Source organism: Orycteropus afer, unplaced genomic scaffold (genome assembly GCF_000298275.1).
Source record: "Orycteropus afer afer isolate SDZICR_OR568_19922 unplaced genomic scaffold, OryAfe1.0 scaffold00507, whole genome shotgun sequence".
In the NCBI taxonomy this organism is placed as follows: domain Eukaryota; kingdom Metazoa; phylum Chordata; class Mammalia; order Tubulidentata; family Orycteropodidae; genus Orycteropus; species Orycteropus afer.
In genome coordinates this window covers 793,748-809,769 of record NW_006922094.1, presented here as the reverse complement: position 1 = coordinate 809,769, position 16,022 = coordinate 793,748, and the positions used below count along the sequence as shown (strand labels likewise).

General features: G+C 56.3%; 2 protein-coding genes across 2 annotated transcripts in view; one reads left to right on the top strand and one right to left on the bottom strand.

Moving 5' to 3' along the window:
• Positions 1-5,588: 5,588 nt before the first annotated feature.
• SPRED3 (sprouty related EVH1 domain containing 3) lies at positions 5,589-11,623 on the bottom strand. The gene is made up of 5 exons (XM_007955508.2): positions 11,447-11,623; positions 10,104-10,272; positions 9,944-10,017; positions 6,964-7,107; positions 5,589-6,254 (listed from the first exon to the last, which is right to left on the bottom strand). Exons 1-5 carry the CDS (start codon positions 11,621-11,623, stop codon positions 5,589-5,591), a joined length of 1,230 nt encoding a protein of 409 aa, XP_007953699.1.
• Positions 11,624-14,847: 3,224 nt separating this feature from the next.
• The window catches only part of GGN (gametogenetin), a 3,368-nt gene continuing 2,193 nt past the window's right edge, over positions 14,848-16,022 (top strand). Inside the window, exon 1 of the mRNA XM_007955537.2 lies at positions 14,848-16,018. Coding sequence (XP_007953728.1) covers positions 14,848-16,018 — 1,171 coding nt within the window. The remainder of the gene's footprint in view (positions 16,019-16,022) is intronic.

Genomic DNA, 16,022 nt, shown 5'->3' with positions numbered 1-16,022 from the left:
CATTTAACCTATTACTGCTATTTTTGTAGCTGTTGTTAAAATTACCGTTCTAGGTCTGCTCCCTCCCCTCCTCTGCCCTGGTCTCCCATACCAGTACCACCACGTGCCATCGGGTCACCTCTGACTCCTGGCGATCCCGTTGTGTCGGGGTAGAAGTGTGCTCTGTAAGGTTTGCAATGGCCGACTGTCCATCAGGGGACCATCAGACCCTTCTTCCGAGCTGCCTCTGGGTGGACTTCACCCTTCCATTGGCAGCTAAGCATACTAACGATTTGCACCATCCCAGGAGGTCCTAGACATTTCTACTGGGAGCGGGGGTGGCCTGGGAACAGCAGGGCCACAACTTATTCTTCAGATGCAGGGCCTGGGGCTACCCTTGTCCAGCCCCTCCACAGCCCCGCCTACCCCAGCTCTGGCATTCAGGGGGCATTTGTTTCGGAAATAAAACATTAAAGTTTGTTCATGCCAAAACCTAGTCGTAACCTTGACTCCACTTTTTATATAGAATCTTACCTCTGAATCTGTGGACTCTACCTCCAAAGGCAATGGGATGGCTCTTCTCCTGTCTCCTGGCCCACCCTGGTCGCATCCACCATTGTCTCCCCAAGGCCCATCACAGCAGCCCACCCACCGTCTCCTTGCTCCCTGTGCCCCGCCATCTGTTTCCCCACACACAGCTACAGGGAACCTGTGAACACCTGAGTCAGGTCACGTCCCTGCCCTGCTCAGCGCCCTCTAATGGTTCCAGCTCACTCAGGGTGAGGCACACCTCTGCCTTCATCTCCTAGTACACCTTCCTTAATACCCTCTAGATACTCTAGCTCCCTCGACGTTCCTCAGACTTTGGCACCTGCTCCCTCAGGGCCCTTGCACTGGTTGTTCCCTTTACCTAGGCCGCTCTCACCCCAGGCATGACTCCCTTACCTCCTTCAGGTCTTTTATAAAAATGTCAGCTCCTCCATGAAGCCCACCCTGACCACCTAGCTAAAATTGTCTAGATTACCCATCCCTGGCTTTTTTTTTTTCCTTAAGAGTGGGTAACAGTTCACGTAATTTACATGACATACCATGTAACATACGGATGGTCCTCCTCATGAGGTTCATACCCTTCCTCCTTGTGGCTATTCTGTTCACTGCTTTATCCCCAGAACCTGGAACAGGGCCTGGCCTGGCCCTAGTGGGTACTCTGTAAAAGCATGTGCTGATGACTGAGCTAGAACTCGGGGGGCAGGTCTGCTTGGGATTGAGGGATATGGAGAAGAGAATCAGGAAGCTGACTGGAGGGTCATGGCCAGGCACATACCACAGGCCGAGTCTGTCACAGACATTTCCTGGAGCTGATACCTCGTGTCTCTTCCCCCGATGACAAGGCTGAGTCTTGGGTCCCCATCCTCCCCCTACCGCTTCAGCCTCACTTGGCCATAACAGTATTGAGGTCACAGACTGACTCAGAATCATCAAGATGAGGAAGATATATATTGGGGTGCCTCCCCTCCTCCAAGTCTGGGGGCTGAACATGCAATCCGAGGGGCAAGCAGCTGGGAAAGTGGGCCCCAGGGCTCCAAGGTCAGGTCTTCCTGGCTCCCAGGGTTGTTTCTGCATGCACCTGACTTGGGGGCAGTGGAGGGTAATCATGGATCAGAGATGGGTATCAGCAGAAGCAGGACTGGGAGACCTGATGCTCCTGGGAGGTGGGTGCTGGGGGTGCACTTCCCCTGGTCCCCACTGCTTCATAAAACGATCCCACAGCACTGTACGCTACTCTGCTCCCCATCCCCCCTCCCTAAACGAGGTAGATTAGGAGTGGCGCTCCCCCCACACCACCAAGGAAGTGGGGAGACTGAGGCATAGAGAGGGAGACAGGAACCCAGGCTGCCCCCAGTCCCTCCACCCCCAGCTCTGGTAGGTCTGACAGTGATGAGCGCTGGGCAGAGTTGGGGTGGGGGGGACACCTTCCTTTTCTCTCACCCTTCCCCAAGGTCTGACTGGACAGCTGAATCTCACAGGTTCTGGATGTAGAAATAGTTGATAATTTAAAGGAGGTGACAATGGACCTGTCCCTTAAACCCTCCCAAGGCCATGCAGGTCTGGGTGATGAAGAAAAGGAAATTCTTATTTCTACCCCCAGATGCAGGGTTCAAGCCCACACCACACTGAGAGTATCCCCTGCTCCAAGACCTTGAGCCCCCCGTGCAGAGACTTCCAAGTCTGAAGTACACTGGGAGTCCCACTCCACTACAGGGCAAGAGACTGGCAACCTCCTCACCCAGAAGAGGGGTCTCAGAGGAGCATCAAACAGGCCTTCAGAGTTCTCAGAGCAACACCCAGCTCTGTGGTGGAGGAGAAAGAGTTAAGGGGTGGGGGCTGCAAAGCTGGGGGATGATGGGTCCAGGCAGAGCCATCACTAGCTGAACACATGCCTCTGTGCAGATTAGGAGGCCCCTCTTCCTCAGAGGGCAGAGCTTGGCAGGCAGAGTGTTGCATGAATTCCAGCCCCACTCGCCACCTTGGCTGTGTGCTCTTACTTAGTTAACAGCCTGCTGTGGCCATGCTGGGTCCTAGAGAGAAGAATGGGGGAACTTCCAGGGGATCCTGTAAGTTCAAAATGGATTTTTTTTCCCCTAAAAGAAAGGGGGTAATTCTGAAGGATGCTGGGGGCTTGGGCTGTGGTCCTTGGCATCAGATTGGGACATTGTTGTCTCAGGTGTCAGCCTGGACAGCAGACTGCAAGGGGGAGGTTTCAGAGGATGCTGGGAGTTAGCAATAGAGGCATCTCTAGGACTTCATCATAATAGAAAGGATTGAGTCCAAATACTGGGGTCCTGCAGCTTTAGGATAGGATTCCCAGGGCACCTCGGACTGCATGTCTCTGGCATGGAGAAGCTAAGGTCTTATATCAGAGACCATCCCAATGTTGTTGAGTCTTGGATCCTGCATCTCGAACACCAGTGGCACCTTGGGATCTTGGATCTACTGCTCTTAAAACTACGTTGGGGTCACTCAGGGACTGGGAGCCAAGTAAGCAGAGGTCAGGGCTGCCATGGCCATCCCATCTTCTGTGGGCTGGGCTCCCAGCCTTTAGAGGATTTGGGATCTGTGAGTACAAAGCCGTCAAAGATTCCAGAACATTACAGGTCCAAGGGGAACGAGAAGTTGGATATTTAAGGTCTGCGGACCAGTTATCTTGGGTCCTAAGGTGTGGATAGCCTTCAGTCTATATTTGCGGATACCAAGAACCTCAGGGTCTTAGATCTAAGAGAATATTGACTTGGGGATGGGTGGGTCTATGGAATTCTTCCCTGGCTCCCGGAGCACCTTGGTTTCTGGATCTTAGGGGACTCCAGGGTGGGCCTCCCAACTCATTTTGGTCAGAGAATAGTTCACATTTGAGCATATCCAAGGACTCAGACCATCTTAAAATCCTGGGTCCCCTACCACTGTCAACCACTCAGAAAGAGAACAGTACAGGAGATCATGGATAGAGTGGGAGAACAATGTGGAACAAAATTCAAAATCATTAAAAAAAAAAAAAGACCAGGTTTACTGGTCTGACAGAGCCTGGTGAGACCCCCGAGAGTATGGCCCCTAGTTACCCTTCAGGTCTGGCATTGAACTCCCAGTGTGGCTTCCAGCCAAATGATAGATAGGCATATAGGGTGAACATTTACACCAGGTAGATACACTCCTTAGAAAGATCAACCATGGAGGAACAGAAGGGTAGTGTTTGCACAGGGAGATGCTCATGGGGCAGGATGCACAGGAAAGAGGTAACCACAGGGAGGAAGTGGGAAGAGGGCTGTTACATTGTGGGGAATTGCAATCAATGCCATGAAACAAAATGTCTGTCAACTGCTATATGGAAAATTTGCTCTGTAAACTTTCACCCAAATCACAATAAAAATTTTTTAAAAAGTCTGGGTCTTAGAGAGTTGATTATCTGGACATCTTAGGCCTAGGTCATCCTAGTCAGTGGGGTGTTAGGCACATAATCTGTTGATTATAGAACATCTTGAAGTCTCCGATCCAGGAGGGTTAGAGTTTCAGGGGTCCTGGGACTATAAGGCCACCTCAGATCAGGGGGCTCCGGCTCTTAGGTGAGCAGGGATTGTTTTGGGTGATTCTGGGAGTAACTGGATCCAGGAAGGGCCTGGTACTGGCAATGCCTCTCTACTTCTGGAACCCTATAATGTGAGGGTCTGTGGATCCAGGTGGGACTAGATATTCACTGCTAATTTGGACAGGGGGTCAGGATCCTGGGTCTTCCAGGAATCTATCTGTTCCCTGGCACGTCAGAGATGTAGAGTTTTGGAATGCCTAGTGTCTTAGTCATCTCAAACCAAAAACCAAACTCATTGACATCAAGTCAATTCCAACTCATAGGGACTCTGTAGGACAGGGTCAAACTGCCCTATGCCCAGGACCTCTGGTGACATAGTGCCTAAGCCATTTGAAAAACCACCAGCCACTCTGTAGAAGGAAGACTGGGCAATCTACTTCCGTAAAGATTTACTGCCTTGGAAAGCCAAAGAGGGTCGCTATGAGTTGGAAGCAGGAGTTCTGGTATTAACAGGTGCTCTGGTAGCATAGTGCCTAAGGCACTTGACTGCTAACCAGAAGGCTGGTGGTTCAAACCCATCAGCCACTCCTTGGAAGGAAGGTTGGGCAATCTACTTCCCTAGTGATATTGCTTTGGAAACCCAATGAGAGCTCACTATGAGTTGGGCCCTCCATGGCATGTAACAACACCATGAGTTGGAATCAGCTTGCTGGCAGATTTTTTTTTTTTTTTTTTTTGGTCTGACAGTTTCCAAGGCTGTAAATCTTTACTGAAGTAGACTGACTCATCTTTCTCCCACAGAACAGCTGGTGGGTTCTAACCACCAACCTTCTGGTGAGCAGCCGAATGCCTGAACCACTACACCACCAAAGTTCCTTAGTTATCTAGTGCTTCTATAATAGAAATACCATAAATGGGTGGCCTTAACAAACAGAAATTTATTTTCTCACAGTTTAGGAGGCTAAAAGTCCTAGTTCAGGGTGCCGCTCTGAGGAAAGTCCTGCCTCTGAGCTGCTCCTGAGCCATCTTCAGGTGGCTGGGCATCTCTCTTCCCCAATCTCTGTTTGCTGGGCTTGATCACTTAATCTCTTTTTAGGTCTCAAATGAGATTGACTTCAAACGATCTAAGACACACCCTACACTAATCCTGTCTCATTTACTAACAAAAACAACCCATTCCCAAATGGGATTATAACCACAGGCATGGAGGTGAGGATTTACAACACATATTTTGGGGGGGACACAATTTAATCCCTAACACCTGGTATCCCCTCACTCTGGGCCCTAGGTGGAGTGCCAGAATTTAGGCTGCCTGGGACCTCTTGGGTAGACATCCCAGAAAAGCTGGGTCTGGGGTCTCTCAGTCCTAGATTTGGGGTCCAGGTTCCAGGTCTGGGGTCTCTCAATCCAAACTCAAGCTCCACGTTCCGGCTGCGCCTGGGTTTGGGTTTGGGGTCCGAATGGAGTCCGGTGTCCTGGACCCTCAATATTGGGTCCTCGGTCCGGCTACGGGGGACCCACCATGCCGTCCTCACCGCGCTGCCTCCTCGTGGCGACCCCCGCAGCCTGCACAGCCGTATCGCGCAGCGACCCAGTGGCATGCGCGGAGGGGCGCGTAGCAGCAGAGGCAGGGCACCGCGAGAGACAGGGCGGCCAGCGCGGCCCAGCGCGCGGCAGGGCGCGGGTGGCCCGGTTCGCAGGCACACGGGTCCGAGAAGTCACCCTCGGCGTCCGACAGGCAGTGGTAGAGCAAGCTCTCGGCGCACCAGAGGCAGCTGAGTCGGCGCACCAGGAGGCGACCCGGGTCTGGGGCCTCGGCGCAGCGGCCGCCACGCCCATCAGCGCGGCGCCGGAAGAGTGCACGGCAGTGCACACAGCGTGCCGCTTCCTCCACCTCCGGGGAAGCCTTGGCAGGAGCAGGGAGCGGACCCAGACCCGGGGGTGGGCGTGCTGGGGGCGCTGGGGGCGCAGGCTCGGTGAGAGCGGCGGGTAGTGCCGCCGGGGGCCCCAGGGCTGCGCCCCTCAACGAGCCGGTCTTGGCGAAGCGCACTACACAGGTGGACAAGGCGAGGGGCGGGGGCGGCCCGGCGCGCCGGTAATCCTCGTAGCCTCGGCCGCCCCAGCCTGGGGCCCCCGGCCCGGCCACGGGCTCTGAGGACTCTGGAATCCCCGTGAACGGTAGGAGCGGAGGGTAACTCTACAAGACGAATTGAGGAGGGGAGGTTAGCGGGGTCTGTGACAAGCCCCCTACTCCCACCTCGACCCATCCCAGTCAAGCAGAGCGCCAGTCACAGGCCTCATTCACTCAAGGATCCTGTCTCCTAAAACGCCTCTGGGTCCGAGACTTGGGTTTCTAAATCCCCAGCCCGCTCCGCTCCCAGGGATCGTGGAATAAAGGCCCTACAACCTGCTCGGTTCTCAGGACGGAGGAGTGCAGACCCCAGGGTCACACTCTCAGGGTCCCAGCCCTATCCTTCCTCCAGATCCAGTAGTCCCTCTACTCTCAGACCCAGGAGTGCAAGTGCCTTTGAGGACAGAACACTTCCCCACACTCTTGTGAATTATGCAGTCTGAAGGCCCCCTTTCCGTGAGTGCCAGCGTCCTCCTAACAAACTCGAATTGTCCCACAAACTGCTCTGCAATCCACAGTCAGAATTCCCCCAAATCTTTAAGAGTGCAGGAGGCACAGGAAGCCCCACCCGTCCACCCCCTCCGAGGACCCCAGGCCTCCAAGCTTCTCCCCACACCGCCCAGCCTAGTCGTCAAGTCAGTCATCCCCTAAGGTGTTAAGGGGTTTCTCGTTTCCCTCGCCCACCAGGGCTTCCGCCCTCGCCCTCTTAGGGGCCCCAGAGTCCCACCCCACTCCCGGGGGAGCCCCAGACCTGCGCTGGGGGCAGAGGTCGCACCTGAGCAGAGGAGCGGCGGCGCTGGGGGGGTGTGGCCGGCCCGAAGCCAGCGGCTGACTCCACGGTGCTGATTGGGCCTGCCACGGCAGCGGGAGGCGGCTCCTGGCGGCTGTGACTGGAGGAGGAGTCGCTGTCCACGTGGGACTGGGGGAGATTGGCGGCCTCAGCGCAGGGACCCCTGGACCGCAGGATGCCCTCACACAGACCCCCTCCATTGCGAGCAGAGGGCTCTGGAGTTTGAGCCCAGGCTCTGCCAATTGGGTTTTGTGACCCTCCAGCAGGAGAGCTCACCTCACTGAGCTTGTTTCCTCCTTTGTAAAAAGGGTATCATAATAATGTCTATTCATAAGAATATGAATAGGGCATATGTAAAGGGCATAACACTTGTCTGAAGGAAGAGCTGGGAACAGTTACTGTTCATATTATTATTAGACCCCTATTCTTATGGCTTATTTTATTAGACTCCTTATCTTATTGGAGCTCTGGTGGCGCAGTGCCTAAGGCATTTGACTCTTAACCAGAAGGCTGGAGGTTCAAACCTACCAGCCTCCACAGAAGGCATACCGTGCAGTCTACTTCCATAAAGATTTACTGGCTCGGAAACTCAATGGAGGTCGCTACGAGTCGAAATTCACTCGATGGCAGTGGGTTTGGTTTTTTGGTTTTGGTTTATTTTTATCAGCTCAAGGTGCTGGGCTGCTAATCAAAAGGTTTGCAGTGGTTTTAACCTATTAGCCGTTCAGCAGGAGAAAGATGAGGAGTCTGCTTCTGTAAAGATTGACAGCCTTTGAAACCCTATTGGGCAGTTCTACCCTGTCCTCTAGGGGCGCTGTGAGTGGGCATCAACTCCACAGCAGTGGGTTTGGCCTATGCTTTGCTTCCTGTAAGGATTGACAGCCTTGGAAATCCTATGGAGCAGTTCCACTCTGTCCTAAAGGATTACTGTGAGCTGGAATTCAACTCAAAGGCAAGAGGTTTGTTTTTTGGTTTATTTCTATCTGCTCAGTTCACCAACCTACAGAACATCACATTTTCCTCTTCCTTCCTCAGGTCCCCTCTTCCCTGGCCAGTCAGCCTCCATCCCCTCTCCACACTTTTATTGGGGCTTCCCATCTCAACCTAGCTGAGACATCACTTTGGGGATGCTCAGTTTCTTTTCTGTAATTTGGGGCTAATTTCTAGCTCATCCATTATCTTCAAATAAACATTCATCGAGCATGTCAGTCCCACAAAGGCCACCCTGAGGATGTGAGATGGAGCGTGGAAAGCACAGCCTAGCTCCCTGAGAAAGAGCTTGTGAAATGGGAGACTGTGGTCCCATCTCCATCCCCCATCACTGTGGCATCCCCCCTTCTCTGCCCAGGGACCCAGCTTTGTTCCTCCAGGTGTTTTCCACAGCTCCCACTGTTCCCAGCAAGTGTCAGATCGAACTAAACATTACATGCATCCCTTCATGCAAACAATTAATCCAACACATTTACTGAACACTTACTGTGTGCCAGGCACCGCTTTAGGCATCAAAAACACAGGAAAAAACAAAGATCTTTGCCCTCTTGGGGCTGACATTCTAGCATGGGAGATGGACAGGAAACTAACAGATAAGAAAATGATCTATTTTGAAAGAAAATAAAGTCTCTTAGAAGATGCAAAAAATAGAACAGGAAAAAAGGGTACTGGGGGATCATAACGGGGCCCCACCTAGAAGGCGATTTTAGTGTGTAAAGCCCTGCAGGAAGTACAGGATGAGCCGTGTGAAAATCTGGGGGAAGAGTGTTCCAGGCAGAGGGCACAGCCAGTGCAAAGGCCCTGAGACAGGAATGTGCCTGCCCGTAGGAGTAACAGTGAGTGAGGAGGCCAATGTGATTGCAGCAGAGTGAGGGAGAGTAATAAGGGGACAGATGGTGGGGGATCTTATGTGTCACAGTGAGGACTCTGTCCCCTACCCTGAGTGAGATGAGCCCAGGGAGAGTTCTGAGCAGGGGAAGGCCGTGATCTGATTCAAGTGGTAGTAGGGTCCCTCTGGCTGTATATGGGGAGAAGACTATAGAGGCCGGGAAGGTGGGGAGAAGAAGGGGTGGGGAGAAGCTGTTACAGTGGTCCAGGGCAGAGATGATGCCTACCATCATCAAATGAGCAGGTTCTGCTCATTTTCAAAGTAGAGTCAGTATTTGCTGACAGATGAGATGGGGGGCATAAGAAAATGAGAGGAGGCTGAAAGGACAACTCTGGGGTTTGTGGCCTGAGTAACTGGAAGGATGACACGGTCATTAATTTACTCATCTAATTATTTTTAAGGAGCTCTGGTAGCATAGTGCCTAAGGCACTTGACTGCTAACCAGAAGGCTGGCAGTTCAAACCCACCAGCCACTCCTCAGAAGGAAGATGGGGCAACCTACTTCCCTAGTGATACTGCCTCGGAAACCCAAGGAGGGGTGGCTATGAGTCGGCTCCGACTTGACGGCACATAACAAGAACAATTATTTTTAATCTTTATTCATTTTTTAGTTTATCTTTTTTTTTTTTTTTTTAAATCTGTCATCCCACAATAAAACAGAAGCTTCATGAGGAAAGGGAATTTGTTTTGTTTGCTGACGTATCCCCAGCACCTACAACACTGCATGGTAAACAGACCGAAGGAGAAAAAAAAAAAAAAAAAAAACCCAAGCTCACTGCCATCAAGTAGATTCCAACTCATAGTGACCCTCACTGGGTTTCCGAGGTGGTAAACCTTAACTTAGGGAAGCAGACTGCTCCCGTCTTCCTTCTGTGGAGTGCCTGGTGGGTTTGAACTGCCACCCTCTGGTTAGCAGTCAAATGCCTAGAAGAACTAGGATTATATTGCTACTCATAGTTTGGACCCAATTGATTTTGTGTCCCCAGGATGTGGCCTGGTGCCTGGTACACAGTAGGGGCTCAGGAATGTTTGTCAAGGGGAAATAAAGCCCTGCCCTCCCCAGCACAGCTGCCTCTCAAGACTCACCGTCAGAGGGCAGGGGGTCTCAGCGGTGTCCTGGGAAGGGGAGGAGGAGGACGAAGAGGAAGGAGTGAGCGAGCCTAGGGCAGGGAGAGAGGCAGAGAGTAAGTGGCTGGGCCCCTGCTCCTTCCACCTGCCTGCAGCACCCACTACCTGGGATGCTCACCTTGACCCAGTGTGGCCAGTGCTGCCAGTAGGCTTTTCTGGAACTCATCAGCTTCTGCGGGACTCTGGAATGTCAGTCCGAACTTGCAGTCACCCAGGCTCCAGTGGTGGAAGATGGGGTTCACCTTGTTGTACACCAAGCCTGGCTTCAGGGCACACTCTAAAGTGGTCTGAGAGGGCAAGAAGGGGCAAAGGGGGGTAGGTCACCTCCACCCTGCCATGCCTGCCTGTGCCTTCCTCTCAACCCCCAGACCCTCTGTATATCCCAGTGTCCCTAAATCTCACTTCCCAATCTTGTGTGTTCCCCTGAATCCTGATCAACGAACACCCTAAGGACATTCCTCAATTTTATCCAGCACACCTCTGACACTCCAGTATTTCCTCCAAGCCCCTTGGAATAGCCCTGCATTTTCCTAACGCTTCTATGGAAACCCTCAAACCTTACTGAATGCTTCAGAAACTTATTGATAACTGTCTTCCGATAACCCAGTGTCCCCCCTTTCTGACTCAGTAGTGCTCCCCAAACTTCATTAAACATCTCAAAATATTACTGTAAACCCCATTCTGATGTCCCAATAATCCCCCCAAAAAAACCTTACTCAAAAATATTGTTAAAGCCCTAAGATGCTTCTTAACACCCTAGATGCCCTGTCTCCCTCACCTGACGTATCTATAACCCATCACACCATTTCAGATCCCCTCATCTTTCCTACCCGCCCTTGCTCTGAAATGCAACCCCTCCCCCAAGCCTTTTCAAACAATCCAAACCTTTCTCCTCCATCCCCAGCTGCAGCTTCAATTAGTGTCCCTCCAAATCATGCCAGACAGCCCAGAATTTCCTGCTGAACCCACATGTAGGACTGTAAACCCGATTTGACAATTCCAAATGGTCCCCTCCCAAAGGCCTCCACGTATTTAGGGCAGGGAGGGGCCAGTTGGTGGAGACCCTCATGGTAAGACTCTGAGCAAGAGGCCACAGAGGGGCTCTGAGCAGAGGAGGGACATGGTCTCCGGGTCAACAGGGTGTCTGGCCCTGAATGAGGACAGACTGGGGGAGGTGGCAGCAAACGAGGGTAGGAGCAGGGAGACAAGTGAGGGCCTGCTGTGACAGTCCAGCAGGAGATGGACTACCATCTACCGTATAGGACCTACCAAATTCCCCAATAATCCCAGAACCCCTCAGCTTTTATCCGCAGGACAGACACTCCCTTCCAAACTCCATCCCATACCTCGGTTTAATGCCCAGGCAGGGAGACCACCTGACCTCTCCTCTGCTCCCCCAGCCCCGTTCCCCTGCCTCCCCATCCAGTCCCCCACCGCACCCCACGCCCCAGGGTGGCTCACTTTCTGGTCCCGGAGGCGCTCCCCGTGGATGACGTAGTGCCCCTGGTGGGCCCCCCCCTCGGGCCTGGCCCCTTGGACCTGACATACGCTCACCTGGCTGAGGCCCCCGCCCCCCACAGGCAGCCAGCCCCCACTGGAGTCATCTCGGGCCATCACCACTGCTCGGACCCGCACCATGTACCTGGAGGAGGTGGGGGGACAGAGACAACATCGTCAGTGAGCCCAAGGCCTGCTTCCCTATTCAATGTTACCCCAACCCCCTCTCCCTTCCATCTTTATCTCTCACGTCAAGATTCACTGTCCCTCTAGCCATGGGCACCCTTCCTTCCCCATTACCCAGCACCGCCACTCTGCCCACCTTCTCCCCCATGCTGTTTTCTCCCTGGGCCCACCTTCTTTCCCCACGCCCACCTTCTTCAGGATTAGCGCCTTTCTCCCCCATGCCACCACTTTTCTCCTGAGCCCGCCTGGTCCCCTGTGCCCATCCCCACGGTCTTGGTTTTCCACCTCCCCTCCTCCTGCTCGTCCTCTGTCATTAATCTCCCTTGACACAGCCCCACCCATCATCCCCCCTCACAACTGGGTGTCTACGCATATGTATTTCTGAGGGCCCACCAACCCAGCTCCTGCTGCTCTCCCTACACTGCCTCCGCACCCTGTCGCCCAGGACACTGGCTGGGTGAGAAACCCAGGCTCTTTTTCCCCCACCCCTTCCCGGATTTATGAATGAGACCGGATGGCAAGCTCACTGAGTCACCCAGCAATGGGAGATGGGCAGGGAGAAAACCAGAAATGGCCAGAGAGGCCGAAAAGGAGATGGAGGCAGAGGGAGCCAGAAACACGACGGAGCCACAGCGAAATTTCATTCACAAAAATGAAGCCTGCTCCCTCAGGCCCCAGCTGAGGGAAGGCCAGGGGGATGGCGTAGACCGAGGCATTGATGACCGCCTCCCCCCCAGCATCCTTCAAAAGCATGTTACCCCGCCCCCCAGCTCTAGGGACCTAGCCCTCCACCCAGTAATCGGATCAGCGTCCAGCCCCTCACTGCCACTCACCACAGGGACCCTGGCGTCCCCAACCTTAGGGACCCAGGCAACGAGCTCTAGCCCCCTCCCCCACCTACAGTCTGCCGGGTTTCCCCAGCCCTTCCGGAGGGGAAGGGGCGGCCGCCGCGCCCCCAGCCCCCTTTTCTCAATGGGATGGGATTTTGTGAATGAGCAGTCACGTGACGCCGCTTCCTTTGTCCGCCCGCCTCCCCCGACAACAGGTGAAGCAGGGAAAGAGGGCAGGGGTCTCCCCAGGGCCTAGCTGGGAGGGGGCACAGGGGTTTCTGGGGGCCCTACGCCCCCGGCACATCTGTGGTCCCCGGGGGGAGTGGTCCCTGGAGTTCCTCAATGATGGGGGTCCAGGACGGAATTTTATGAATGGGGCGTCCTCGGAGGAAGTCCAGGCCCCCAAATGGTGACTGGCCCCCAAATGGCTGCCGCGCAGTTTGGGGTCCCCCACTCCCCTGTACTCCCGGCTAGGGTCCGAAGGGTCGCCCCGGCGGGCGGGAGGCGCAGCGCGGTGCTAGCCGCCCCCTCACCGGGGCAGGCGGTCTGTCCGCCCCCGCCCACTCGCCCCCCTCGGCACCTGCCTGGGAGGCTCCGGCCGGGCTCCGAGCGGCGGCGACGCGGCCTCATGCTTCTCCTCTTCGCTCCGGCTCCCTCGCTGGCTCCGGCGGCGCTAGAGACGGGCACCGGGAGCCGGGTCGAGGGGGGAGGGAGGGGGACCTGAGAGACGGGTATAGGGGGGAGGGGGCGGTCTGGGGGAGGGGTAAGCGCGCGGCAGGAGGAGCTGCCCGCTGGGTCCTAGAGCCCGGTACTGGCGCTCGCGAACAGCCCCCCAGCCCCCATTGGCCCAGGGCCCAGAAAGAATCCCCCACTTTTCGATCCAACGGTCCTGCAGATGTGGGAAGGGGGTCCGGGGCAGGCCCTGGACTCTGGGTTCTAAAGAGGCGGGGGTCTACGATTTAGGTGCTAGATGGGAGGGGCTGGGTGCCTGACAAGGTTCGAGAAGGGGTGGGGCCAGAAAGGAGCCTTCGCAAAGGGGCGGGGTCACAGGGCCCGGAGGAGGAGAGGGCGAGAACGCAGAAGGCGCGGACCGGAGTGTGCGTCATGGAGGGGGCGGGTCACCGGCAAACGGCCCTTCGGGGCGGGCCCCAGGAAGGAGAGGGTCTTGGGAAGAGGTGTTGCTGCGTTCTAAAAGGGCGGAAGTCAGAAGTAAATGGCTCAGGAACGGGGCAAATGGAAAGTCCAAAAGGGAGGAGCTACGTAGCGGTGTTCGTAACGGGCGGGGTTTGGGGAAAAGGAATAACGGAGGGGGCGGGGTATCATAGAGGGGCGGGGCTAAGAAGAACGTTCTAAAGGGGTGGGGCTGAGACTTGGGGGCGGGGAAGAAGACTTCGGAGTGTTTCAAAGGGAGAACCAGGTTCGTGAGGGGCAGGCCTGTAGCCGGCTCACAGAGGGGCGTGGCCTCGAACATGGGGGCGGGGCCTAGATCTCGGGGTCCGCCCCCTCCGTCTCGCCCACTTGCCTTCACCCGCATCCCCGTTCTCTTCGGTTATTTTCTGCTGCGACCGTTCCCCGCCCTGCCCTGGGCCCAGGGGGCCGCGGTCTGAAATTTAGTCGGCTGGAGGAGTCGGTGAGTGGGGACCTCTGGGCGAAGAAGAAGCCAGGGCAGGGCTTGAGAAAAGGGGTGGAGCCAGAGTGTTCAGGGTGCAGGTAGACCAGAAGGAAAAGAAGTTTCGGAGACCTGAGGGTTTGCTGCTGTTCAGGAAAAGGGCAGGACCCAAATAATCGACAGAGAGGGGTCAGAGGGTCAGAGATGAAGCCTGAGGGATTGGCAAGATCATCATACCTGCTATTTGTTAGGTAAAGGTGGGGCCAGAGAGGGGTGGAGACGGAGGAAAGGCCCGATTCCCAGACAATCGCGGGTGGGACCAGAGTGCGGGAGCGGAGGATGGTACCTTGGAGCCAGGTTAGAGCAGCCTGACCTCCTTGTAGGTCTTGGAGGCTGCTGGGCACAATCATCATGAGAGTTGTGGCCTGAGTGACTGACAGGAAGGCAGGCGAGACTGGCGTCTCCTGGAGCCTGGAGACCGGGGGCGTGGCCAAAGTGGAGGACCAGCCTCCGGCACAGGGACAGGACCTCAGTGGGGTCTAAGTGTCTGAACAGCGACTGTTTGAGGCCCTGAAGAAGAGGGCTTGGACATCGAGAGTCAGGGGGACAGGAGAGCAGGATAGTGGCTACTTGAGTGGGTCTGGGAGGACAGGGGCCCGTGCTTACAGGTAAGATCAAGTTCAGCCAGCAGACTTGACTTGTGGAATTTTTCTTAACACAGTCCCCGACCTCCATCAGAAATGGGGAACATGCAGTCGGAGCCGTCCGCGGGCGGGGGCTCCCGAAAAGAGCAGGCCTCGGACCGCGCCTCTGACTCCCGCAGGACGTCCCTGGGGGAGCCCGAGGTGACCCCCTCCTCCCCGGCCATGCGCCTGGCTCGTGGGCTGGGCGTCTGGTTCCCCAGCAGCTCTGCACCCCCGGGACTCCTGGTGTCCCCGCAGTCCCAGGCCTCACCCTCGTCCCTGCCCCTGACCTTAGAACTGCCCTCGCCAGTGACGCCCCCTGTTGAGGAGGCGCCTGCAGCCGCGGTCTCCGCACCACCCCCGGCCCCCGGGGGGACCCTGCTGCCCGCGCCGTCTAAGTGGCGAAAACCCACGGGCACCTCGGTGCCCCGGATTCGCAGCCTGCTGGAGGCGAGCCATCGCGGCCAGGGCGACCCTCCGAGCCTCCGCCCGCTGCCGCCGCGGCCCCGGCAGCACCCCGAAGAGGACCCCGCCCCCGCCCCGAGTGCCTCGGCTCCGTCTCCGCCGCCTTTGGAGCTAAGGAGGCCGCCACCACCGCCACCTTCCGACCGGCAACCCCACGACCGCAGAAATACCCCCGCCCTAGCTGCGCCCGCCGCGACCCCCACGGAGCGAGAGGCCCGGAGCGAGAGCCGGCCGGCCGGCGGGGCCCGCGGAGGGGCGCCTCCCGAAGCAGGCGGGGGTGAAATGGCCCGGCCCGCGCCTTCCGAGTCCGGCTTGAGTCTGCTGTGCAAAGTCACCTTCAAGTCCGGTCCCCCTTTGGCCCCGGCGGCTGCCTCGGGTTCCTTAGGGGCTAAAGCCTCGCTCGGCAGCCGCGGAGGAGGAGGACTCTTCCCCGCCACCTCGGGCGCCATCTCTTACGCTGAGGTCCTGAAGCAGGGGCCCCTGGCTTCTGGGGCCACTCGCCCCTCGGGAGAGACCCCTCGGGGGTCTCAGGAAGCCGAGGGCGGTGATGGAGATGGCGAGGGGTGTTCTGGTCTGCCTTCAGCTCCTGCGTCCCGGGCCCGGGCCCCACCGCCGCCCTCTTACACCACCTTCCCAGGCCCCAAACCCAAGTTCGACTGGGTGCGCCCACTCGACGGCTCTGAACGCCACTTCCGCTTCAATGGGGCTGGCGGAGTCGTCGGGCCGCCCCGACGGCGCCCTGCAGCGCTCTCTGCGCCCTGGAGCTC